The following is a 27185-nucleotide window of genomic DNA, read 5'->3' as shown; positions in this document are numbered from 1 at the left end:
TTCTGTAAAACAGAGGAAGCCTGAATCTACTTAAGGTCCATGACACCTCCCAGAACAGAGGAATTGAAACAAAGGACATTTTTAATTGCAGAAGCAGGTGATAATGAGCTGCCCATTTCTCAGCTGAAATAAGACTCTGGTTACAATAGGTGCAAGTTATTTCAGTGCTATTCTGTGCTCAAGAGGATTTAATAAAGGTCAAAGATGACCTTATGTCCCTTTGCCACAAGGCGCCGCACGTGGACGAACAGCCGGTGGCTCGGAATACTGGCAGTCATGAAGTTGTGATCCAGGTGGCAATAGATGTTCAGTTCTCTAGCTGCAATCTGCAAAGTACAAGAAAAGTCAGCCAACAGGTCAGAAAGTCATTCAGGAGGGTAAGGAGCTTATCTCTATGACAACAGTGATGCACAGCTACAATTAAAAGCTCAGTGTCAAAGGGAAAACATTCCAGGAGAAAGCCTGGAGGGAGTGGGCCCCTGCACCTTCCTGTCTTGGCATTGCCACAAGCAGGGGCTTCGCTATCACAGACTTCACCTGTCAGATTTTTAGGGTGCAGTTTGATGTTCACCACTGTGAGGCAAACCACACATACTGTACACACAGGGTCTAAAACACAGCTCAACAGATGGTCAAGTAATTTTCGCACTCCTAAAAACACAAAAGGAATGGAGGTATTTAATTTGTGGTTATTAAGATGGGATTAAGCTGGCTAATCAATTAAAATACTGAAAAATCAATATCAAAGAGTAGTAGAAACTGAATACTTAATAAAAAAGAGTAACAACACTTACTGAAATGTGACATTATCATGTGTGATTCGTATTTGACTTTCTGCCTTTTAGTTGTTCACTGACTAGACAATGTTTGTTAAGCAGGAACTGCAGCCAAACACTGACCTGTCTCCCTGGACCACGTATTTCTATTTCTGGACTGCGAGTACACCAGCAAATGAGTAGACAAATTACACAGCCCAAATTTCATGGGGAAAATTAATTCCCAGTAACTAAGCAACATTTCTCACTGGTCTCGAGTGTGGAAATAGTACCAATCAACGGCTGGCAGCAAAGACTTTGGGACACATCACAAAACAAATCCCCCAACATTATAAACCATTAATGAACCATCACTTCAAAATTATGTTTTTATCAAGTCTTTTCCAGTTCCTACGGATCTGGCATGTGCAGGTGCCACATCTGAACACGCATTCAAAATACCCTCTGCATCCAGACTATACTTGCTATGTTCATCTCTTTTTACAGTACTTGTTCCACTGTCTTCCAAACTGAAATACTCCTGGTAGAGTTTTAAGCCAATTCACTTCTGAGAGTTTTTCAGTTTTAACTCTGACAAGTAATTATTCTGGGAACTCACCTTAAATTCTCAGCATGCAAGACAGCAAGCACTACCATCCAATTACAAAATAATAAAGCCTATTTTGGCAAAAAGTTTAAGCATGTAGAGATTTTTTCACCTTGATTTCAAGTATCAGAAGCACCCACAAAGAAACCTCTCTTCTGGAAGTAGTCATAGATCGAGTAGGACACCAGTACAATGCAACAATTTTTGCATAACCCTGGCAAAAATTACCTCTGCATCTTCTCCAAAGAAGCGGTATTTGTATCCACATTCCACACACAAAACAGCATCTTTATACTGTTTCTTCATTTCTATGAACTGAAGTTCTAATGGAGTGTAAATGCTTTTGGTTCTTTTATTAAGATTTGTATCCAAAGCATTCTGAGTATTTTCATAGGACTTAAGAGATGCAGAAAACTGACTAAGATCACATCGTACCTCCTCCTGTAAATAAAGGATGGAAAAGTACAGTTAGGAATCATCACACAAATCAACTGCCCCCATATACCTTGGCTTATATTGACCACAGAGCTAAAGACTCTTCCTGCATTAAATAGCCCAAAGAGCTGCAGCAAAACTACTTAAGTAGGATATACACAACGCAGTTTATTTGGAATTAAAAGGAATTAAAAAGTCATGAAAGTCAAAGTTAGTTGACTTGCTTTACAACAATCCTCAGACATCTCAGGTGAAATCATATGTCTTATTGTATCGTAAGTTCTCAAAACACAGATCAAGAGCCATGCAGGCTGCAAAGACTGGGCAGTCCAAACTGGCCAGACATTAAAATAACCACTCCAATTTACAGTAAGAAACTCCAGTGTAGAGAGATTAATGATGTTCCAAAAATCCACAGTAAACCCAGAAATAAAACAGTTTGAGTCTCAGTTCACTGTCTCAACCACCAAAACTATATTTATTCTCCAGTATGCCCTTATTATGTAAGTTCAGCAAACCTTCCAAAATAATTTATACACAAAAAATCTATACTACAGTTTCTAAAATCCTTAACACGTAAGACTTTGAGCAGCCCAGTCTCTCAGCAATTTACCATTCACAATGACATTATGCAGCCTACTCTTCTCAAGCAACTTCAGGTCTACAAATCAGCATTGTTCTGTGTCGTCAACAAGGTGATGGGTTCAGTCTTTCATTAGTGCAGTGAACAACATTGATAAGGCATTTTTCACTTACAGTGAAGTTCTTCCTCACTCATATCACAATATCAAGTACCAATAAAATTTGTTCAAAAAAAAAAATACTAACACAACACCCTCCACAGGTTTTTAAAGCCCATGATCATTCAAAACACAATTCATTAGGTTGTGCTGCAAAATTCTGTATCTGCAAATAAATCCATCAGACTTCCATTTCTAGCAAGCGTCCCATCCAGATGACAAGCAACCAAGTGAACAGACTGCTTCGCAGCTGTGATAACTCAGAAGAAATACAGAGACGACTTAAATCATACACTCTGGGTCATAGGAATGTACAAAGACTGCAGTCAGAGAACAATCAGGGAAAAAGAACACTTTAACTGCAAAATTTCCAGAATTGCACACCATCCAGCAAGACAGCACAGCCCAGGACAAATAAAGCTGCACCAGAACTTGGGTGGCCCCAGGAGCTCAGATGCCTCTACTGCAAAACCCTGAGCCCAAGCACCCAGCAGTCCTCAACCCAAGGTCTGTGCCAGCCCAGCAGGAAGACCTTGTCTCATTTTAGGGGAAATCGTAGCGACAATGACATGAATAAAGGTCATGAAAGGAAGCAAAAGAAGTAAAAGCAGAGAGAGAAGTTGAATCACTGAAATGGTTGTAAGTTAGCAGCTTGAGGGATTTAGAGGAAAATCACTTACATAAGCAGGTTAAAACTGCTGGAAAAAATCAAGATACAAACATATAAAATGAGCTGCTCCAAGAAGGCAGGCCAGCCCATGAATCAGTTTTCTGTGTTCTCCAAGGGACCACATCTACATAAGCTCAATCCCTTATCACAACAGAAATCTCTTGCCACAAGCTGTTCACTTCAGCATTTTGAGCTCACACACAAACCAGACACCCCCAGATTAAGTTCATGAGCTTCAGGGAGGGTTAAAATCAACTGTATAACCTTCCATACAACCTCCTTCCCTCAAAGAGTCAGATATAAAACTTCACTAAAGAGCAGTTGCCACAATAAGCCAGGAGATACCTTTTAGGACCTGACACCTAAAACAACGAATTAACTAAAGTTAATTAGACCCATAATTAAAGAAGAAGCAAAATACTACAACTCTTACAAAGTACTATTACCTCAGTCTTATTGACTTGCATAATACATATAATAATGATAACTTTTCATGCGTGCTACCCATATCTTCTGCAGATGAAAAAGCAGTGGTATCTCTAGTAGTCAGATTTACCAGCCACTGGATTAGGCTACATCTCAGCAATATTTCTAATATTTATGTAAAGAAAGACTGGTAGAAATTTGACATCCCACATCAAAATTGGTAGAATTGAAAGAAAGATGAGCCAACTACCAACTGAACATGCGTTATTACGATATTACAGCTTCACTCAATCACAAGATACACTACCAGTGTCTCTGCTCTCATTACTGCTGTTTTTCAGTGGTATTACTGAAGAGCTAAAGATGCATCCTGTTCACTACAAGAAGAGCTTCAGGAAAGCAGGGTCTGTGGGGTCTGTCGGGTTCTGCTGCACTATTTCATGACAGAACACAAAAACACAAAGCTTCTGCCAAAACTTGCTTTTTTAAACCACAACAAGCAATCTACACACCACAGACCACAGCTCTGCATACCTTCTGAGCAACCTTTGGGTCAGTGTCCCAAGACGGAAGAGGGATCTTCAATTCTGAACTTCTCCCAGTAATACTGGGACATTTTTTCAAACTCTCGGACTCTTTCTCCTGAAAACCATCCTGGATTCTGGTACACCGCTGGTCTGAATCACTGCTGAATTCTCTCAGTCTGTCTAGAGTTTGCAAACATATACAGGGCTTTTCATGCTTCTGAGGTTCTTCTTCAGTAAAAATACACAACAAAAACATTAGCAACTTATTTTCTAAAGCAGAATGTCTGTTAGAATAACATCAGTAAGCACAGAACAAAACCATTTTGCTCCATCTCTCTCTTCTCTACATTCCTTCTCCTCTCCCATTGTAATATTTCTCCCAGACTGACAAGAGTCATGCATGGAAACAGCTTGATTATCTCCCTGGAAAACCAGTATTCCTCACTTGTGTGCTTGGTCATACATGGGAAAAGACACACAACTATTTTCTGGGCTGGTAACTACAAAGCCACTAATTTAGTCAAGAATACTGGAAATCAAGTAGAATTTTTGTCAGTCCAGGTTTTAGCAGTATTGCTACTTGGTAGTGTCTTAGTGGTACTTCAAACCATTGCACCGACAAAACTGAATATAGTTCCCACTTTAAAAAACTTAGGAGGCTAATTCTTTTAAATGAAGTGCAATGAACTGTATATACACCCATTTGTTTTTGTACCAGTATTATTTTATTAAACTCTTGGTTCAAAGCCAGATGGAACTCAGGCATTCTCAAGACAAAGGAGTGGCTGTTGTTTCCCAGGTGAGAATTTACTTCAGGGTAGCCTTTGGGTACACCCGTTACAGACCAGGCTCTACAGAGCTCTCAAGTGTCAGTTGTGCTTCAGAACAAGACTGTTAAACCAACACAGGAAGGAAAGTTGCACCATTTCTGCCTGGACATCTGGACTTCACTGACTGAACAACCTGTTAAAGCTGAGTGAGCTGAAGGGAATTTGCAAAGTAATTCTGGCGCAAGGCTCAAATTCCTAGCTCCTGTGCCACAGAAAGGTTCTTGAACAGTTCAGGAGTACGCTCATTATGGCTCTTCAGAGTTGCACCTTACACTCAAGGGACACTTCCCGAAGTACCGAGACACTTTTTTCACATTTGACAATGACAAACTATTTACTAGCTGTCAATGCTTGGAGGTTGGTTTACAGTCAACTCACTTTTATCCTGAGTCTTCAGTGGGTTACAGATATCTTCTAGAGTGATTTGTTGTGCCTTGGGCTTCTTTTCACAAGGTTCATTGCCTTCAGTTGATGTGCTCCTTTTTGTGCCACATTCAGAAGCCTGAAACATAAATTACACAAAGAAGTTCAGTTCCTTTTTCTCTTTGCCATCCTCTAAGAAAGACAATAACGCAACCAAGCATTTCACAAAGAGACAACACAAAATTATTGAATAACCCATCCCTGGAAGTGTCCAAGGCCAGGCTGGACAGGGCTTGGAGCAACCTGGTCCATTTGGAGGTGTCCCTGCCCATGATGATGTATGGAAGGAGATGAGCTTTAAGGTCGTTTCCAACCAAACCCTTCTGTGATTCTATGAAAATAATTTACCATATACAAAATTCCTAACTATTTTACCTATCTACATGTTTTGTTTATAAAACAGTTCTTCTAGCACTTGAGGCTACAAGAGGAAGAGGAACAGTACATCTTGTGATCAGGTTGGCTGTTGTGCTATAAAAAAAACACCTGCAGCTATTGTGGCTTCAAAAGGCAGCTTAAAGCTACTTCTGTGGCAGAGAACTGAACCAGTATTTAACAGACTTTCCCACAACACCACAGCCACCGCCTGTGCCTGAACCAGAGCTCTTCTGCAAATCCTCACTCCCACAGTCCAGAGTTCTCTCTTTGCCAGATACTGGCTGTTCACCCCCAAGAGGCATCATTCCCTACGGACTGAATCCTAGAGATGATGGGATCACCTCCATTTGCTCCACACCATCCTACAAGTATCAGTCCAGGCTTAAAAAGGTTTTCCTAAACTACTTGTAAGCACCTGGGTTTGTACAAAATACAGCACTGTCAACCACTACTCCTTAGATGTCTTTTGACACGTGCACTTTGAACACTATGTAAACCAAAAATTCGTCAATTTATGCTGTTTCATCAGTGATCTATTGCTTAACAGCATGCAAGAAGTTTGACTAAATATAAAGAAGTAACTTACAGTTCCAACAACATATAAACACTTCACAGATAAGCACACAGCAGATGCTTTCAGCTGCCTGCAGCCACATTTCATATGGTAATCTCAGAGCGTTTAATTGAGGAATTTCAATTTCCTTACAACTAAGCAGGAGCTCCACCCCCACCAACCAAGTTCATAATGTCTATATAACCTATCCATATGTACAGCCCACATAAGTAGCAAAGCTTCTGAATCCACTGTTAAATACCACCAAATAAACACTAATTAGGAAGCTTTCTCTGCATGGGCAGAAAGCCGCAATCACACCTTTAAAAATGCGTTTGGACCAAAGGTAACCAAAAAAGTTGCCTTGACACACAGGTGGAAAAAGCAAACGACCATCCTGGGCTACAAGGGGCTGGAAATTTTAACTACAGGAAGACTGGAAAACATAAACTCAGCATGAAAACCAGTTCCTAAGAGATAGCAGTTTTTAACCAGTGGTGATACAAAGAGGCTGCTGGATCATTGCAGGCTCTTTTGGCCTTGCACCCAACAGCAGACCTACCTGGAGTTGCCTGAGCTCCATCACCTGGGCCATGAGCTCAGCCTGCTACCTGCCAGAGTTGTCCACAAAATCTGATTTGTCATCTGGTGTGCAACAAGCCAATAATTACACACCTGAGAGACACTGAATATTTATTTCAGAACTTCACAGGCCACGGGTTAGCAGTGTGTTCCACAAATCCAGCACAACAACTGGACTTTCTGTGCCATCATTTATACATAGAAATCCAGAATTAGTAACTTCCCAAGCACAGCCCCTCTATCAGGATCGATTAGTCATTTGCATATAAGTTACACAACGCCAGCCAACTTCTACATGTGCTCAGGGGAAGGGTCTGCACTTGGGCTGAGTCTTTTTTGGCCTGTAGATGTGGGTTTTAGTATTATAATGAACACAGTTCAGCCACAGGATACGCAGACCTTGAGCATTTTGCCAATTAGCAATGTGTACATAGGCACACATCAATATCTTTATTTCACCCTGAATGCTTGTTGGTTCCAGGATGTCCTTCCCTAAGGGATGCAGCTGCTGCCTGTCCCACTGACCAGGTCTCCTTCCTTGTTGATCAGGAAACAATACAAAGATCAAACATCAAAGAACATCCTGATTTAAGATAATCTCTACATATTCCACATTTTGCAACACCAGGAGGCACAGCCTGTGCCAGCGATCCAATATGGGAGCAAAGCCCCAGTGACATGGACCAGCACCCTGGCCCTGACCAGCTCATCAAACCTTTGCTGAGCTCCAGTTCCTGCAAAATGGGACATCCTGGATCACAGAATGGTTGGGGTTGGAAGGGTCCTCTGGAGATCACGCAGCCCAACCCCCTGCTCAGGGAGGGTCACCTGCAGCAGGGGACAAAGGGACATGTCCAAGTGGGTTTGGGATGTCTCCAGACAGGGAGACTCCACACCCTCCCTGGGCAGCTTTTCCGGGCTTTGCCACCTCCATGGAAAGAAGTTCTGCCTCATGTTGAGGGAGAACTTGTTGTGTTTCATTTTATGGTCATTGCTCCTTGTCCTGTCGCTGGGGCACCACTGAACAGAGTCTGGGACCATCCTCTGACACCCCTTGGGGATATTGGTGTGGACTGATGGGATCCCTTCTCAGTCTTCTCTCTAGACTAACCAGGCCCAGCTCCAGACCCCTCATCACCTCTGTGGCCTCTGACCCTCTCCAGCAGCTCCTTGTCTTTCCTTTGTCTGAGGATGCCCTCAGAGTGCCCGCGTCACACAGGTGCTGCGGTCGGTCCCTCGCCTGTAGGAACCTCTGTCCTGCCTGCCCGCCCGTCCGTCCCTCCCTGCCCTGGCCGGTCACCGTGTTCCGGGCGGAGCCGAGCTCGCCGCCGGTCGCCGCCGCGCCGAAAAACCTGCTGAGCACGAGCTGCCGCCTGACCCCGCCGCGCTCCCGCCGCCCCCTCGGCACCATGGCCCGGCTGGGCCCGGCACCGCCTCCCGCCGGATGGGGCCGCTCCGCCCGCCCCCGTCCAGCCCGCCCGCCCCGGCGCTGCCCCGCTCGGCCCTCACGGCGCCGCCATGGCGCGCTCGCTCAACTCCATCGTGGCCGTGAGCCAGAACATGGGCATCGGAAAGGACGGGCGGCTGCCCTGGCCACCCCTCAGGTACGGCCGCGCCGCCGCCGGGCGAGAGTGACGGCGGGCGGCCTACAGCTTCCGGCGTGCTCTGCGCCGCACCATTGCCGCCGGGCGCTGCGGGGCCGCGTGGGGTGCGCCGGGAGTTGTAGTCCGGGAGGGCGATGCTCGGCGAGGCGGGAAAGCGCGGCGATGGCGGGATGGCGAGGTTGGGGTTTCGGGTGGGTTCGTCTTCACGCCATGGCGTGGGTTGTCCCTCCTGCAACCGAGGACAAAGGTCCCGCCTCGGCCATGGCATCGGCCCAGGCTCTGTCTAGCCTCTCCTCCCCGGGCACCAGCAGAACCCGCTTTATGTTTGGGGTTTTTTCTTTCTTTTTTTTTTTCTTTTTTTTTAGTTAGAGAAATTGCCAAAAAGTATTAGAAATTAGATACTGCATTCTTAAACCACATTGTAACCTTCTTCATGTTTTCTCGCCAGGAATGAGTACAAGTACTTCCAGAGAATGACTACCACGTCTCATGTGGAAGGTAATGTGGAGCTGTGTGTAGTGTCAGGCACGGAAAACTGGGGATTTTACATTTCCCTGGATTACCAGCCTTATTTCTGCACACCACCTGCCCTCTCAAGCCTCCCCTGTACTTCATCCCTTGGGAAATCGTTCGGATCAGATGAAGACATGAGATGATTCAGATGTTTTGGGGGTGCAGGTGATCTGTTAATGAAAAGGATTCCCAAGTCCTGTTTCCCCAAAAGAGTAGAAAACTTCACCTCAAGTTTACCTAAAACATCTTTCCCTGAAACTCCATGTTAAAAATGGAAAGGTTTTCACATGCTGATTAACTAGCAGAGATGGTTTGTTTTTTTCAGGCTGTTTTAGCTTATCTAACTTGTTTGCTGTAGCTCAGCCTTGGTCATTTATTCCAAGCCTCTGACCTTTCTGATGTAATTTTGTTTCGTTTTCTGAGTGCTGAGCCATCCCCATATGCCAGAATACCGTAACCCTGCTGATAATACACAGCAGCCATACTGCAAACATTTCCCAACGTGGTCACTCCTTCCTATTTTTTTTTATTCATGCTCCTGTTAAAACTCCTGGTCAGCCTAATATGTTCCCCTGTTTTGATTAGTTGACCTATTCCATTTTCTGACTTAAAGGTCTGTTCCATAATCCACAAGGAATGTCTAATCTCATTTTTCAACAGTCTTAAGGAAGGATTTTATTTGTGTTTTGGAGACCTCATTCATCCCATTGCAACTTTAAAAAAAAAAGAACACAATTTTAAGTCTTTTTAAATGTCTGCAAGTTGAATCTTACCTGGCACAAATAACCTCTGATCAAAAAAAAAATATTTAAAATACAATTAAAAAGAAAAATTTTGCTCCATCCTGCCTGCAGATCTTTTGATAAGTTGTGACCTTAGGTGTTAGGTAGGTAAGTTGCTTCATAACCAGGCTTCTTAATGGATTATGCTACCATAAATCTTCACAGCAGGGATGTCACCTTTGACTCTCAGCCTCTGTGTTTATTTTTCTGACAACTCCATTTCCTCATAAAGAGAAACCTTTCTCTTCTTAGGAATGTATATAAGAGGTAATTTTATAAAAAAAGGTCTGTATATGAGGTTATGAATGCTTGGGTTTGGTCAGAAATTATAGGTGAATTTTTAGAATATGATTGAACACCTGATACCCTTCAGCTTTAGATTTAATTTTGCTGGTTCTTCTAAAAAATGTTATGAGTTTATATGAGACTGCATTGGTGTCAGCTGACTGACAATGCCTTGAGGCCACAAACATGTGACTGGTTAGTGACCGGGGCCTAAGCTTGTGCTTTTGTTAACTGCTGTCATCAAGTTTAGAAGGGGAAGTCCACCATTGTCACTAAACAGTAAACTTAAGTAAATGTTTCCTCTCATACTCAGGTAAACAGAATGCACTGATAATGGGTAAAAAAACCTGGTTCTCCATTCCTGAGAAGAACCGTCCTCTAAAAGACAGAATTAATATTGTGCTCAGCAGGGAGCTCAAGTAAGTATGATGAATAATAGGCCTGTAAAACAAATAAAAATTCTGCACCTAAAAATACCTCTAGCAAATCAACATACAGTAATTCCAAATGTATCATTTCTGGTATTTGGTTAGAACGAATTTCTGCTCTTTGTCCTGAGTGTTATAACTACTTTACCTTTAATTTTTTTTTTATTAATTTACAAGTAATTGTCATTACTTTGCATTGTAAGTAAAACTTCTAGCTCTACTCACAAACCATTTGACAGTTGTCCATAGTTTTTCTGACTCGTGTTCAACTGCATTTCTCTAGTTCCTGCTTAGATTGGTGGCTCTTAATCCCTTTTTTGAAGCTTATTTTTATTAGGATTTGTGGATGAACTGCCCTTTTTCAGAGCTCTCATCTTGAATGCGTCACCCGCAGTTACCCAAATATTATTAAACAAAAATGTCCACTTAGAGTGGTTTATTGTTTTGGAGGATGTTGGTGGGTTTGCAGCTGATCATGTGGGCGGGCAGTGAATAGGGGCTTTTCAACTATTTTTATTGAATGAAATATTAATGTTTTGGAATTCAGGTAAAAATTTCTATATTATCTGTAATTTATTTAATTTATATATGTAAATTCCTCTGTTATGCTTTTTCGAAAACATGTTATAAAATTTCAGATCTATAATTTATAAAGCCTCTTAAGTTACAATGAAGCTGAAATCTGATAAACTTGCAGTCAGATGAGAATTCTAACATAGATTGGCAATAACAGGCATTTCAAAACAATTACATTTAGTTGTTTGTGAATTCAGCCAAACACATTGTGTCTCTAGATTGTATTGATGATCACAATGAATTGCCTTCTAATTATTTAGTGATAAAACTTTGCTTTTTTCTAGGGAAGCCCCGAAAGGAGCACATTATCTTTCCAAAAGTCTGGATGATGCTTTAGCTCTTTTGGATTCACCAGAGCTAAAAAGTAAAGTAGACATGGTTTGGATCGTTGGAGGCACTTCAGTTTACAAGGTACATTCAGCCTACTCCTGAGTTACTCGTTCTCTCTGGTGGGATGAGAGTGGCTCAAGTCCCTGTTAATTCTGCATTAGGAAGTGCAAACTGCAGTGATTCTAACAGAGCAAGTCTTGGAAAGTGAGATTTCAGCTCTCGAGTTTAAAATACCTGTCCAAGTAACCAAATGTTGGTCTTGCCAGTGGGCCACTGCCATACAGTTGTTGTGCTTTTGAGAGCTTTATTTTAAATATCTAAATTGCTCGGTTTTTCAGCCAAAACCACGATTGCTATGTTTATTTTACCAAGGGTGCTGACTGACTCTGCAAAGGATATGAAAAAAAAAGAAAAATGGTCCAGCATTTTTAGCCAGAGTATGACCCTTTTTGCATGTATACAGGTGAGAAAAGAGGGTTTAGAGAGAGCTGCCAGCTGATGGTGTCAGCAGTAAGAGGAGATAATCATATGACGAGAGGTTGCACTCACTCTGCTTTCCCATCCAACAGCCAGATGTCCCTACTGCTCCCAGTCTCTGGATTAGTAATTGAATTGTTAAGAACTGTAAAGCAATTATTTTTTTAGTAGTGAAGGAAACAGTTCTAGTATCCTTTACTGTCCACTTGTTGTTTGGCACTGGGACTTCAGATGTATGATGACAGTGCTGTCAAGCTCCTAGTAGCAAATGGGGGCTGATACTATGCCTTGTGTGGGACAGGAAAATACATTTTCTGGTATTTCTTGCCTCTGCAGTTTTTGCCTTTCACGAACCTCTTTGTGTCTTTGGAATGCATCTTTTACAGTAAAAAAAGTGAAGTATTTAGATATTGCTAAAGCTGTGAGAAAAATGAAGTACATGTATAAATAGCCTGTAAAACACTGTTGTTTCTTTATTCCCTTTTTTTAATTTCTGTTTTATAATCACTTCTGAGTGTGGTGAAGTAGACATCATGTATTTGATATTGCAAATGCATTCAGTCTATAATCAGCTATTATCCTATAGAAGTAATCTGTCCTTCACTCTCAGTCTGCTTCCAAGCAGGGAATTTGTGGAGACAGCTTCTCTTCACAGTGGGCACAGCTGCCCAGCAAGAGCCTCTGACAGTAGTTCTGCAGGATGCAAGTGTGAGCAGAACCATTTACCCCTTTCCTGCAACAGCCACAGGCTTATCTAGTGCTGTAGAGAATGATTGTTTTTGCTTCTCCTTCCAGGAGCACCTGTCTTGTAGACTTGTATTTTAACTATTTTTCCAGTGTCTGGCTGATATTTGGTAGAGAATAATGTAATTTTTTAGACTCTTAATCACCAATACTTAGATTATAAATTGGAAGCTTTGACCAAGAGTAACTTGGAACATACTATTTGTGCTGGTCAGTGTAAGGAAATATGTCTTAGGGTAATAGGAGATCTGGTTACCCTGGACATGGAAAAGCATTGAAAGAACTGAAGATGTTCAGCCTGGAGAAGAGAAGGCTCTGGGGAGACCTCAGAGCCCCTTCAAGTGCCTAAAGGGGCTCCAGGAGAGCTGGAGAGGGACTTTGGACAAGGGCCTGGAGGGACGGGACAAGGGAGAACGGCTTTCCACTGCCAGAGGGCAGGGTTAGATGGGATATTGGGAAGGAGTTGTTCACTGTCAAGGTGATGAGGCCCTGGCACAGGTTGCCCAGAGAAGCTGTGGCTGCCCTATCCCTGGAAGTGTTCAAGGCCAGATTGGACAGGGCTTGGAGCAACCTGAGATAGTGGAAGGTGTGCCTGCCTGTGGCAGGGGGTGGAACTGGATGGGCTTTAAGGTCCCTTCCAACCCAAACTGGTCTTGAATTCTGAAATTTCAGCTGTTTTCCCCCTTGCAAGCTCAGGATATCTGCTCAGGATATTTGAAAGGAAATATTAATTCATTAGAGAGAAATCTTAACAGTTTTATACAGATTCCTGCATTCAAACTAGGCTTGTGATCTTAACTAGAAGGGTTTGATGGAAAACACACACCTCTACCAAAACTGCAGGTCATTTTTGTAGTGCCTGTATTAAAGATGCACAAAGGGTTTCATAAGAGTATTTCTGTTATACTTTGTACAAATGTGTGGGAAGTAAAATAACAATTGGTAATTGAAGTGAATAATTTTATTTGGTAGTTACAGGTATTTGGGTTTAAAGCATTATTTTGATCTTACTGCTTTGTGTGGCTCAAAGGTTTAGAACTGATTGTGTTTATTAGTATGAGCCTTGTCCATATAAAGGGCTATCCCATTTTGGTTATTCAAGCTGTTATAGGATTTTCTTACAGGATAATGGGTCTATTCATCATTTCTGCTGTCAAACAGGAAGGATGTTCACATGAGAGCTTCTTGCTGTCCTTTTAGATCAAGGACATGCAGTTGGTACAATCACTAGTTCCAAGGGGAAGGTGCCTCAAGGCTCCTCTGTTACAGCTCTCTGTCTGATCCAATGGGCAAGGAATATGCACAGCACCGGCCTAGTGTGTTCAGGATAGTTGTTCTGTGGATTGCTAACTCCTTAGTGCACAGACATCTTTAAGTTGAGTTCGCTACGGAAGGGAACACACCCCTGGCACTTAACTTTGGGGTGGGCTGCTTCGGCAGCCTGTCAGGGGCTGATATGGATGTTGAAGGATGAGTAGGAACGTGGGGGGATTCTTGGGGTCCTCACTGGGGATGCTCTGCCCTGTTTGGTCTGTGATCCTTGGCACAGTGAACTTAGGCTGGTGACATCCCATTGGGTCTGGAGACATCCCACTGGGTCTGATGATGACATCCCACTGGTGTGGGATTCTGGGGAATGAGGAGTAGATGCAAAACATATTTGAATATGAGGGTGCACAACTGAGGACATCTGTCAAGAGCTACAGCAGCAGCAGCCGCCATTGCCAGACAAGAGGGTGGCCTATTGCCCTGTGGAGCCTTTTAACACAGCTCCCAACCTTAGCGCCTTCTGATCAGTTTGGCTTGGGGAGGTCCCCCGTGGCCAGGGCTGTTGTCTCCCAGCTCCCAGGAGCAGTCCTACCAGCCTTGTTTCTGTAGATGGTGTGAGCAGGGAACATGAACATGATCTTCCAGGCCTTTGCTGCCTTTGGTTTCCCACACCCTTAGTGTGGGTCATTCAGGACATCTGAGCACCTGCCTCACCTGAAACAGTGCATCCCCTCTGTGCCTCGTGCTCAGCCCAGACACCTTCGCACTGAAACACCAGCCTGACCTGACCTCACCCAGGGAGTTGTGCCAGGTCAGCACCTGCCCAACTGCAGGGTGAGGGCAGTACTGATGCCTCCAGGGAAGCTTTTGGACTACTCACAGCACAGGTTTACAAGCTTAATTTCTTTGGATGTTAGCATGGTGACACACTCTGTGGATCCTCTGCACTGCTCGGGATCTCCTGAGTTGCAGAAGGAGTTGAGGTTGCTGTTGGTTGTGTAGGTGTGGAAGGAGGAGCAGAACAGCGCAGCAGTGGTCAGTAGGTTACAGCAATTACAAAGCTGTTCTGTGTAATGACAGGCACTTCATGATTTTGTGCAAGCACTTCATGTTTGAGGGCTATCTGCTGACCTGTGAGTGCTTCTTGTTAGCTGGAAGTGGCTCACTCATAGGTTCTGGCCCTGGAGTCCCTGGTAGCTCTTAGAGCTTGTCAGACATATCCCTGAAGCACATTTCCTGGCTTGGTTTCATCCCCAAGAAATTTAGTTCATGGATGTCAAAACTGTTCCCAAGTACAACTCAGGCTTGATGACTGGGAGCAATCGGAAGATTCAGTGACAGTTGGACTCAATGGTCTTGGAGGTCTTTTCCAACCTCTGTGATTCTACAGTTTTGTGATTTCAAATCTTCTTCTGAGTTCAGACACTGATGCTCTCTGTGTGGAGGTATTGTCTCCTGATTGAGAGTTCAGGTCTTGGCTTTGACTCTGAAAAACAGTGCTAAGGGACATCCTAAGGGAGTCATAGAATCACAGAGTGGTTTAGGTTGGAAGGGACTTCAGACACCGTCTTATTCCAAACCTTCTGCCGTGGGCAGGGAGACTTTCCATTAGACCAGGTTGCTCAGAGACTGCTCAGTTATATCAGTTTCTTTTAACTAGATTTAAACTGTGTAGTTTAGACTGATTAGAAACAGCACTCAGGCTTTATTAGGCTGTTCCTAGGAGTAGGATCTATGAGTCCAGCACATTGCCACATATTATATACAGTCGTCTTAAAAGAAAGAATAAATAACACACACAGGTGTTGATTTACTTATGTTGGTATGGTCTTATGGTGTTTGTAGAATGAGTACATCAACATTCCATCAGCTCAGCACTATTCATCCTCTAACTTCTCTTCAGTCCTAAGAAAAGGAATGCATGGAATGGGCTGGACAGGGCAAGAGTGAATTGAATGTCACTGAGGAACTACTTTAATCTCCGCGGAAATGACAGAGTTGTGATAAAGCTCCTTTGCCATCCTGCCAGGTCCATGGCAGTAGTTGGCAGAGGTAGTGTCAGAGTCCGGTTATTGCCAAACAGGCTCATGTATAGGCTCCACATGTAAAAGGCTTCCTGTTTGATCCAAAATTTAACTTATCTGAAGATACTGTGAAAGAACATGGAGGACCAGGTGCTCCCAAAGGAGCTGGAACCCAGGGGCAGTAACTGGGATGACAGGGGACACATCAGCTAGGGCTGGAGGTGGTGAGAAAGGTCCATGGGGCAGAATCAGGCCCCATGGAGGTTACCAGAGTTAGGCACAGCCCTGGAGTGACCAGACAGGGCCATGGGTACAGGCCAAGGTCAGGTCAGAATGTCAGCCTATATGTGATTCAACTGCTTATTTAAATCCCAATATAGGAAAAATTGTGAAATGGAAAGTGGAGTCACTTTACAATGTGTTTCTCCTTGCCCACTGCACTCTCTCTGCCATGACATTGGGCATTCCCACCTGCTGAGGAGAAACATATGGGTTATAACCACCTCGAGTCCCTTGCTTTTCCCCAAGTTCTTCTCTGTTTGTTGTTTACTATTTGTGGGCCACCTCCACACAGACTCCAGAGCTAGTCTGGCAACTGAGGAAGCATTTGCACTTCTTTTATTAATGAGCGGATGGTTACACAGCTGGTTGGTTCACTCATCTAATGAAACCATTTACCTGGAACAGAGGTCACCATCTGGTCCCTTTGGACTAAATTCAGTTCTCTTTGCAACGTCTGTGATCAGTGTGCTCTTCCCTGGCCTGTCCTGGTGGTAGAGAGTTCTTCTGAAGCTGACTTCCTAAAGCTGGATAGGACATCAATTTATTCTTCTACTACAGAATAGAAGTATCTCCGTTTGCAAAAAACAGTATGTTTTTGTTTGTGGAGCAGATTATTATTCTTCTCTCATTTTGCAGGTGTATGTTTCTCTTCTTACCTGCCACACTTACTTAAACAAATAAAAATACTGGTATTTGTGTAGAAGCTGGACCAATACCAGTTCAGTCCTGTTGGATGCTGGTGTGTTGTGAGTTGCCCCTTCCATTTTTACCTGTTGTCTAGTAATCAGGCGGCTTTTCTAGAAATTAACCTCTTAGCAGTGGCAACAATTACTTTTATTGGATTCCATTTGCTATGGCTTGGTTCCTGTTCTTGCTGAAGTAGTACCTAATAGCCTGCTGCATGGTGAGTCACCTTCCACAAAGAGCATTGCTCATTACCAGTTTAAGGGAAAGGGAGGAATGGCTGCAAGCTTTTCAAAAATATATTGTAACCACCATCACTAGTGTAGCTTTTAATAGGTTAGTTTAATGCCACAAGGTATGGGGAGAGGTGTCTTTCCAGCCTTATCTGGAGACAAAATATCTCAAACTTTTGGCTCCTGAAGCTTTTAGTGACAAACTCACCTAACAAGTGTCATTTTAAACTTTTTTTGTCCAAGGAGCTTGAAAACATTGTTGTTAAAAAGTTTCAATGCATTTTATCACTTTTCCACAATCCAGAGATCGAACATTGAAGTTCTACTGATAGGCAGTTTGATCTCTGGAATTGCAAACTAACGCAGACTAAAAATACACTGCAAATCCTTAGTGTTGATATTAATTAAACATCAGAACAAACGACCTTGAGGTGAGGGCATCTCCCACCACCTTCCTGTTTCTCAAAGAGGTGTGATTCAGAAATTGCTTGTTGCAACTAGGCCACGCTGTTCCTTTCTCTTCACAGGGCTATTCAAATTTTTTTTCTTAATTTCTATCAGATAACTCAAACTCAGAGTAGGTATTACTGCCACTTACCAGGTGGAACAGACACAAGGTGAAATTAGCCCTTTAGAAAGTGCTCTTGAACAGAGTCTAAAAGAAGAGATTTAGAGTGTAATTTTTTCCCTGCTTTGCTAAAATCCTGTGGTGCATAAAATAGTGACTGAGTTTCTATTGTTTTTAAAGGCAGCAATGGAGAAACCAATTCATCATCGATTGTTTGTGACAAGAATCTTGAAGGAATTTGAAAGTGACACATTTTTTCCAGAAATTAACTATAAAGACTACAGACTTCTCACAGAGTAAGTATCAAATTGCCTACGAGGCTTGTCTTCAGATTAACCTAGTTTGAATGTGCAAGGGTCCTATTAAGGCCATATTTGTTTTGAGTTAGAGGTGATTTTTTCCCCAGTATCATACTTTGCTTGCAAGCTGGATTTGCACCATGCTCTGCACAGAAGTTCTTGGAACTCACTGTGTTCTTCAGCCTTCCCATAATCTTTACAATAAAGAATTGCACGTGTCAGTTTGCTTCAAAAAAAAAAAGTACCTTTCTTACTGTTTCTTTATTTAGAATTACTCAAATATTTACTAAGTTTTGTAACTCTCTGTGTGTTGTGAGTAAAAAATATTTGGCCTCTGAAAGTCTTTGATAAATTGCCAAAGACAAATGAAATGGTTTTCAGTAGGGAGAGTTGAGCTTTATAGATTTCTAAGATTATTCCTTTTCTCTTGACAACATTACTTATTCCTAACAAACATAGTAGGGAAAGGCATCAAACTGTGAGTTTGTGCCATTCACTGTGGTTTCTTCTATATTATCGTTGTCATATCCAGTCATGCTTTTATGTCCTCTCCAACAAGACTACATCCAATAGGAAGTAAGGAGGCAGCAAAAATTCAGACACCTGCCTCAAGAGCCAGGAACGACAGGACCTGTTCCTCCTCCTTTTATAGTTTTGGCTCCCAACTGGTTGCAGACCAGCAGTGGAAGAAACCTGAAGTGTGGAGAGTGAAGGTCTCTTCAGAGGGCCCAGGAGTGGATTAGCACAGCACTGGGGAAGCTAGGGAAAAGGGATGCAGGAGAGGCAAACAAGGTGAAGGGTGAGGAGGATGAGTCACCAACTCCAGCATATTCTGAGCTGCTCTGCATTCACTTCCGTGTCCTGAGGTCTGACCCAAAGCTCCCTCTCTCCCTCGTGGCTGTTCCTCGGGTGTACATTGGTTTTGGCCAGTGAACTGAAATCAGAGTTTGGCCTTGCAACATGAATTTATAAAGTATGAGGCAATCTCCTCACTAAAGTGGAAACCTGACACCATCACACCTAGCAAATAAAATTTAAAACGTACTTCTCCCTCAAAGTCAATATTGCTCATACAAAATCCTTGTTCTGTCACAGGGAGATGAAAAGATTTTTGAAAGTGTCTCTTAATAAAAACTGGTTTAGAAAATCTGGTATATAGAGGAACTCTTTCTGTGGTAGCAGTCAGCTGCTTTAAGAATCTATTGCAGACTTTTAAGAAACCTTGTCCTTAACATTTCTTCTAAACCATTTGAGGAAAAGCAAAGCAAAAAAACACGCCAAAGTGTTCTGTACCTTGGCAGACATTTTGAATAACATGTTGGAGACTTTAATAAAAATGTTGGGAATTTTTTGATTAAGCCAAAAATGGGGGGATTGTTTTGCACCAGAGTATGCTTTCTTGATATAAAAGATGTGTGTACAAGTTGCAGATAGTATTAATATGATTCTTAAAAACAGTTTTTATGTAGTATACCTGTTCTAAGCACAGTATTTTCATTTCCTTTTCCAAACAACTCGCTTTTCTAGTTGATTGGATAAATTACAGGTGAATCATCATGACATTTTTATCTACTTTTTGGCTTTTGCTTTTTCGTCTCCTCTCTCCCCAGGTACCCAGGTGTCCCTGCTGATATCCAGGAAGAGAATGGGATCCAGTACAAATTTGAAGTATACGAAAAAGCTGTTGTGACAAAGTAAATGAGGCATTGTGTACTTCTGTGTAAGGGTAGGCATTTTAAATCCTGAAGTCTTACTGAGTGTAAATATACATTAAATTTTTGAGAACAAATCGTGCCGGATAGTACAACAGCTTGGTAGTGAATGATTCCAAAAAACACACCCCACACTCTGTACACCCTGCACTGGAAATAGAAGGGTGGTCTGCAGCATGAAGAGGTAGGTCTGAGCAATTCCATAACAAAGGTTGCATGAGACCTTGCATTGATCTGACAATCCATGGCAGTATCTCTGACACTTCCCTAATGAAAGGCATTAGACTGTGTCAGAGCATTTCTACTGAAACCAAGGTTTTGAGTAGCTCGTGGTTCCAAATGTCCAGTCAATCCTCCCGAGTTTGACTGGGCTGTTGTGTACCTTTATAGCAGTCTTTGAAGTTTGTTGGTGTAGAGGGAAAGATAACCAAGCCCAACAAGAGAAAGGGAGCCTGGAAGTCTCAGGCAGCTGTTGAGGGATGCACTGATCCTTCTTACCACTCCAGTGTGGGTCCCCACAGGGTCCCCAGTTCTGCCACCAAACCTGCTGCAGTGTGGGCTCGTCTCTCCATGGGGCCACAGGTCCTGCCAGGAGCCTGCTCCACCAGGGCTTCCCATGGGATCAGAACTTCCTTCAGGAATCCCCTGCTCTGATGTGGGGTCCTTCAGGGCTGCATGAGGGTCACAGCACCCCCATGGGCCCCCAGGGGTTATAGGGGCACAGCTGCCTCACCACAGGCTGCAGGGTAACCTCCACTCTGACTCCTGGAGCACCTCCTGCCCCTCCTGCTGCACCGACCTGGGGCTCTGCAGGTCTACTCTTCTCTCACATTCTCACTCCTCTTGCAACTGCTGTTGTTCCCCCCAGGCTTTTCCCTACCTTCTTAACTTACCCCAGAGGTGCTGCCTGCATGGCCAATGGGCTCAGCCTTGGCCAGCCGCAGGGGTGCCTCAGAGCCGGTTGTACATGGGGGAAGCTTCCAGCAGCTCCTCACAGAAGCCACCCCTGCAGCCTCCTGGGACCAAAACCTGGCCACACAAACCCAGTATAGTCTGATAAAGAGGTTTTAACATGTTGCTCACTTCACACCTGTGAGGCTTTGCTCCTCTCATAAAAAGTTGCCGTGCCTCTGACCGCCACCACCTCACAGTGTAAGAACATACACATTGATTCCTTAAACAGTCTGTGTTCCTACATCCCTGCCAATTGTTACCAGTAAAGATGCAGTTAATTTGTCACTGTGTTTTTGAATAGTCTATCTGACAAATACAGATTATAAGCAGATAGTCTAGTCCAGTTTCATCTTCATTAAGTACAGCCAGTGTAATAATTTGTGCTGCTGTTCCTTTAGAATATCAGCTATGAGCACCCCCTGAATTTTTCACAGCAATTTATAACACTTAGCTGATAAAAAAGATAATTTTTGCAGCATCTGTTCTGGGTTGTCTCAGTTTTCTCTGTTTCCTTTGAAACTGTGCGTACTTACCATCATTGATCTTCTTGTTCCATGTGTGCTGATATTACATTGATCGATAAAAGCAAGTTTATGCTTGCATAACGCAGGAAGAAGTCTCCTGAGTTTTAAATTGACAGCACATTGTTGAAGGGGAGAAAAGAGACTGTTACCAGGGAGATGTCATGGGGGTTTTTTTTAAATATAAGTCACAGTGACCCTGGCAAGAGAATAACTTCCTGAAAGCATTTAAAGCATACCAGTTATAGGTCAGTGTTGAAAGCTCTGCATAAACACTTTGCAAAGTACTGTGTTTAGGAAAACTGACATTTATTAGAAATGGAAGAAAAGACTTCATACAATGTTGGATTACACTGTGATGCAGAGACCAACATCCATTAGAAAATTTCTGCCTAAGCATACATTGCAGGAGATACGGTTCATTTTGTAGAATGATTTTGATTGCAAAGAACTTAACCTGAATGCAAAAACAAGCCTGCTGAGAACATAAGTGGTTACTCTTGACTGTTTGTGAACTGACTTAGTCCTCTCCACACTTAACTATGTTCCTTTGTCAAATTCGACAACAAATTAAGTTAATTTGTGGTTCGTGGAAATGCAGACTTTTGAGTTTCCTACTTCAGTGTGTCTCTCTGCCAAAGAGATGCGTTTCTGTTTGGTTTGGTTTTAGTAGAAGCATTACATTTGGACAGCACTTTTTGTACCAGAGCTTTTCAATACACAGATCCCAGCTGAGAAGTAGGAAAATGCATTTGACTACAGTGAAGTTTGGTCCAAAATAAGTGTGTTCACCCCACTGACAGACACTACAAGGTGAGATGCTGATGTTTCAAGATGGACAGAGGCAGAAAGGTGTGCGTCTGTGTGCTCAGGAAGCACATACGTTTTGTTTCCTGTCAGGGATTTATTTCCTGAGGATGGTTACCTGGCACCTGCTACCTCCCCATTTATATTTCCCAAGAGAAAAATGAATATTTTATACTATGGCTCGAGGCAAAAAAAATATCCTTGGTTCTAAATACAACTTCACCATGTTTTGTTTATCTCTGTACTTCATTGATGAATGATTCCTTGAAAAGCCATAGATTCTCATTATGTCTAGTACAGGGGAAAATGTCATGTTTTTCCCCAGTTCCATGCAGCTAAGTGCAATGAATAGCATCATGAGTGACAGTATAATTACGAATCACGAAGAAAAGTCTAGTACAGGTATAATTTAATCCCCTTCATTCATGCTTTCTCGGGAGCAAACTGTTCTAAACAGATTAAAATTTTAATTTTCAAGAGTAATACTAGTTTTAACAAGATAGCTAAAACCAGAGGGTCTTCATATAAGGTGAAAAACAAACCATAAATGTTTTTATTGCTTATCTATTACTCATTATCTCTTATCTGACAGTGGGTAGTGATTTCCATTTGGCAGTAGAAAGCTGATGTTTTCAGTAGCTTTACAGCCACAGTGTATTCAAGGTCAGAACTGGGAACATTCCAACAACAAATCTCTACAATGGACAGCAGTCCGTAGAAAAGAAAGGTACACTCTGAAAAATAAGTTTCCTAATTTAGCAAACAGAATACTGTTAGTATCTATGCAGAAGACTAGGGGGAAAACAGGAAGGGGAAAATTACAATGATTATCTTATTCAGGTTATCTGAGGAGAGCACCAGGAGCACTTGACATGAGATCTTAATGGGGAACAGACAATCATGTTGTCTTCATCAGACTATGGCTAATTTCCTGAAGACTTAAACCTCAACCCAAACTAATCCTGAATAATTTAAAAGTTAGGCTAAGAGAAGGAGACAGGAGCCTAGAGAGGCAGCAGCTGATTTGGACAGGGGAGAAGCTGAGGGGTGGGTTGTGTGTTCATCAGGGCAGCAAATGAGGTGACAAATTAGGTGAAAAGGCTTGGTTAAGTACAGAATTAGGTGATGGTTCCCTCCTTATTCAGGTGTGGATTAGCTGTCACTGCTTGCCCAGGTGGGCTGCAGGAAAGAGGCCAACAAAGTCAAAGTAGGCTGACCAGAAAATCTGAAGAGGCAGGTGCTGAAACAGAAGAGTGGAAACAGGAAAAGAGCTGAGAAGAGGAAATTGATGTTTCCTAGAAAGATTGCATGGCTTATCATGTTAGTTTGCCCTGTATAATTACGAAGGATACACTTTCAGAGTGCTGCGGGGTTTAGCACCAGTAGGACCCAGTGACAAAGGAAATTTGTTAGTGAAGGACTTTCAGGATTTGGGTGTTTGTGTGACTGCCTTTGTCAGCCGTACAGAAATCTTCAGCTAGAATTGCTATCCTGAAGTGCCTGCACTACATCCCAGAGCCAGAGCCCCATTCTAGATCATCCGATGCCCTGAGGCTGGTGCTCTCCTTCTTCCCTCTGTGGACACCATGCCTTTCTAGGACTGTGTGTGGGTAAACCTGCTCTGTCCTGTGTCTTCAGTTGTGAGGACATGTTTCCTGCTGGCTCTGGGGTGATCCTGGGTTATTCTATCCTCTGTTCTCTGCAGATCATTCTGTCTCCTTTCACATAACATCAAAGCAAAATCCATACAAGAAGGCTTTTGTTAGATTAATTGACATGGTTGGAAAAAAAATAGACAAGCTCTCAGGCAGAGTACTGTTCTAGTTACATTTTCAGGACCTTTTTCAAGTGACTTGGACAAGAGCCTGCATTGCAAAACTTGCCTATTCATCTGCAATTAATTTGGGTGGGTTAAAGTAGGTTATCTTTTCTTGTAAGTCTTGTCTTGCTCTCTTTATCATTTAGTGGTCTTGGCTACAGCTTTTGCGTATCACCTTCAGTCCTCAAACTGTGGTCCTCTCCATTCTATCCCTCATCTCTTCAGCTGTCACATTGGATTGGAAATTTACAGAAATTCAGAGAATTGTGCTGATCAAGAAAAGTAGGTATTTCAAATAGAGGTCTCTTAAGTATGTGCTTGTTTCCAGTGAAGTGGTGGTGAAGTGTTTTTCTTGAAATGGGATCAGATGTTTGCCTAATTAAGGAAAGCTTTAGGTATAAAAACAAATATTTTGTTAAGTGATGGCTGCTGTGAAAACAAAAAAGATACAGAACTTGAGAGGGCAGGAAATGGATGGTAGGCCACTACCCATGGAACCCTACATCAATGTCATTTCCTTCCTTGAACCAGTGCTGGTTCCTAATGCCAAGCAGTCTTTTTCAATAAGCAAACCATTATATAGAAGCCACTGGCTATAAGTTATGTCATTGATTTAATTGAGATGGGCACTTGCACAAAACACAGAGCGTTTTAATGTTCATCCTTCCTCCAGACTCACCGTTTTCCACACAAAACCCTGCTGGGCACACTTACTTTGGTTTTGGACAGCTGTACCAGTTCATGGATTACCAGCCCTTTGCTGGAGATCCCAAACAATAGATTGGGCCACTGAATTGCACTGGAGCTTGTTCAGTTGTACTAAGGAGCACTTTAAAAGCTTTTAGGCTTTTCAGTGCTATATCAGTAACTCATCAAACATGTCAAAAAAAAAGCTCCTGAAAATGATTTCTTGTGAAATCAGCTTGAAAGAAAGGTTCATTTTCACAAGTACAAGAAGGAACTTTTAATCACTCTACCTCCTCTTGTTAAGCTCTGCTCAGAAAGGTTAAAATTTAGATCTGTTCCCATCAGGAGTCCTAGCTGGAAAACCTCATCAATTTAGTTACCTAAGTTTAGAAATAATTTTTTTTCCTAATTAATTGTACATAAATTTTTTCTCATGTGTGTTCAGTCATTTATCATATAAAAAGTCAATCTGTTCTTCTGGAGTTCTTTTCTCACTGAGTACTTTTGTGCATATTGCTATTTCAGTCAGTCAAAATTGATTTCTTCAGAGTGTTGACTCTCAGTGTCTTTCATCAAATTATGATTATCTTTCTGATGGAATCATGTAGATTCCTTTTCTTTCATTGCACAGCAGTTTCACCATTTTTACTGCATAATTTACAATACTTTTTTCTAGTATGTAACTCATATTACTTTAGAAACTCCTACAGTCACAAAGAGTACAGACAGCTTTCTGCTGTAATCTAAACAACAGTTTATGAACATATTTAGGAGAAAGAATAAGCTCAATGAATGTTCACAGACTGTAGGAACTGGCAAAAGAGGGTTATCCCATGAGCCTCTGATTCACAGCATCAACAAAGCACTTGTGTTCTGCAGCGTTGCCAGTGCTTGTGCCCTCAGAACTAGACGTTTATTCTGTAAAATTGTTTGAAGAACCCCTGTTCTGTCACCAGTCATTCCAGCAAGTATCACAAGTGCAATTCGCACACAGACTCCATTTTTTAATCAGAGCAATCAGCGATAAACCACCAAACACTTCAGAGAGCATGTTTTTCCAGACAGAAAACTGTCTCAGTAGTCTCACCTGGTGTGATTGACCCCACAGTCTCTGTTAGCAAAGTACAGTACCAGCTATGCCTCGAAATTACTCAAGTAAACAAAACAATAAAGTACTTTTCTACATTTTACACTGCACGCATGAGGTTTTGTGAGACACTTCATAGAGCCCTAATTCCTTCTGTTTGCTTTTGCTTATTATGTTTGAAACAAGAGATAGCTCTTCTCTCTTAGACCTCTCCATTAGTGGTTCTCCATCACTACCCTAATCCCCTTCAAGATTTTTAACAAGCAAGCAGCTGTGCCTGTTACATTTAATAGAAATATTTTTAAGAACACTCTTGTTTACAGCATTACTGCATTTCTCTCTGCAAACAGTTGGAGCAAAAGCATCTGCCTCTGTACATAATGGTTTAGAATGTATTTAAGGTACCAAATGAGTAGATAATAATATTAATAATAATTTCAGGGTTTAGTTGGGTTTTTTTCAGTCACCACAACTAAACAAAATTAATGATGCTTTTATATTTTTCTGTTTATTTCCAGTTTTGGAAAGAATTTTATGCACCAATACATAATAAAGCAATTGAATTACTAGAATGACTTATATTACATTATACTATGTTCAACAATTTACACACCAGTGCATTAATAGGTAATTACACTTATAAGCAATCATGGCTCCTCCTTCATTTGAATGAGTTCTTGCTATTGTAGGCTAAGGCTGGTCAGTGCCAAACAGACATGACAAAATGTTTACTTTTTCCCTTGGGAAGCAAAATCTAAAACCAGGGTTTTTTTCAGATCAAATCAAACTATTTCTGTTCTTTTTTATTTTTTTTTTCCTACAAACAACGTGGAGCAGCTAGGAGTTGATTCCCAGGATCCCCAAAGGCACAGGAAATATCCCCTGCTGTGGTCGGTAGCACTTAGACACCCTGGCAGTGCCAAGCAGAGGCAGTCCAGGCTCTCAGGTGTGCACAGCCTGGGGCTTCAGCTCCCAAAACAAGGCTCCTGGGCTCCAGCTCTGCAGTCCAGCCCTGGGGTCCTAGCAAGTTGCTGACCTGGCCACCAGGAAACTAAGCATGTTCTTTAATTTCACTATTTCACTGGCTTGCCTGTCCATGTTTGGGCACAGTTTATCAAGAATCAGTGCAGACACCCCCACCCACCTCAGCCACACTGTGATCTCAGAAGTGCTCGTTAGGCCTTGGCCCTGATGAACAGCACCTGGGCTGAGCTGCTCTTAACCTCATCAGAGACATCGCCTGCCCCCAGGAAGGGTGCCGGCTAATGAGCTGCTGTTTTTTAATGAACTGCCTTGGAAATTTATTTTTCTTGCCTGACCCGAATGGAGCAGCAACTTTGTTACTGAACTTTCAAAGAAAGTCACCAACCGGAATTGCAGTCAAGGGTGGAAAGTTACTCTGACGAAAACCTATTCTCTTGCAACTCCGCTAACAGTGTCCTAAGTGGCAGCTCTCCTGGAGCTCTGGGCTGTGCCCAGCTCAGCGTCCCCCTCAGAACAGGACCCCGTGGGGCCAGGAATCCTCCAGTTTGCTGCACTGGGAAGACCAAGGCTGGAGCCTGGGCTGATCCCCA

At 42.5% G+C, this 27185-nt stretch overlaps 2 protein-coding genes across 12 annotated transcripts in view; one reads left to right on the top strand and one right to left on the bottom strand.

The window, feature by feature from the left end:
* The window catches only part of MSH3 (mutS homolog 3), a 98376-nt gene extending 90370 nt beyond the window's left edge, over window positions 1-8006 (bottom strand). For 5 of the 10 annotated variants that reach the window (XM_027634522.1, XM_027634523.1, XM_027634520.1 and 2 more), the window contains exons 1-5: window positions 6666-6857; window positions 5369-5492; window positions 4168-4388; window positions 1591-1803; window positions 210-326 (exon numbers count right to left, since the gene is read on the bottom strand). In XM_027634522.1, the coding sequence (XP_027490323.1) occupies window positions 210-326; window positions 1591-1803; window positions 4168-4388; window positions 5369-5492; window positions 6666-6740 (750 nt within the window). In that variant the 5' untranslated portion in view covers window positions 6741-6857. Of the gene's footprint in view, window positions 1-209; window positions 327-537; window positions 654-1590; window positions 1804-4167; window positions 4389-5368; window positions 5493-6665; window positions 6858-6906 lie in introns of those variants that run through there. The other 5 variants (XM_027634525.1, XM_027634519.1, XM_027634527.1 and 2 more) reach the window with 5 other exon arrangements.
* A 376-nt stretch (window positions 8007-8382) lies between these two features.
* DHFR (dihydrofolate reductase) lies at window positions 8383-19831 on the top strand. 2 transcript variants are annotated; one of them, XM_027634538.1, is made up of 6 exons: window positions 8383-8530; window positions 8979-9028; window positions 10424-10529; window positions 11399-11525; window positions 17906-18021; window positions 19635-19831. In XM_027634538.1, the coding sequence occupies exons 1-6, from the start codon at window positions 8445-8447 to the stop codon at window positions 19720-19722; spliced, it is 573 nt and encodes a 190-aa protein (XP_027490339.1). In that variant the 5' UTR covers window positions 8383-8444; the 3' UTR covers window positions 19723-19831. The 2 variants fall into 2 exon arrangements, with proteins under 2 accessions (XP_027490339.1, XP_027490340.1); XM_027634539.1 differs by lacking the exon at window positions 8383-8530 and adding an exon at window positions 8646-8721.
* The last annotated feature ends 7354 nt before the right edge of the window (window positions 19832-27185 follow it).

This window comes from Corapipo altera, unplaced genomic scaffold (genome assembly GCF_003945725.1).
Source record: "Corapipo altera isolate COAL_440 unplaced genomic scaffold, ASM394572v1 61411, whole genome shotgun sequence".
NCBI classification, from domain to species: Eukaryota; Metazoa; Chordata; class Aves; order Passeriformes; family Pipridae; genus Corapipo; species Corapipo altera.
The sequence above is the reverse complement of the archived record's forward strand: the minus strand, read 5'-3'. Positions and strand labels throughout refer to the sequence as shown.

Bases quoted from the DNA above. Each gene is read 5' to 3' on its own strand.
- DHFR (XM_027634538.1), top strand. From the start codon at position 8,445: ATGGCGCGCTCGCTCAACTCCATCGTGGCCGTGAGCCAGAACATGGGC. The intron at 8,531-8,978 runs GTACGGCCGCGC...TTTTCTCGCCAG, and splicing joins CTGCCCTGGCCACCCCTCAG to GAATGAGTACAAGTACTTCC. The intron at 18,022-19,634 runs GTAAGTATCAAA...CTCTCTCCCCAG, and splicing joins GACTACAGACTTCTCACAGA to GTACCCAGGTGTCCCTGCTG.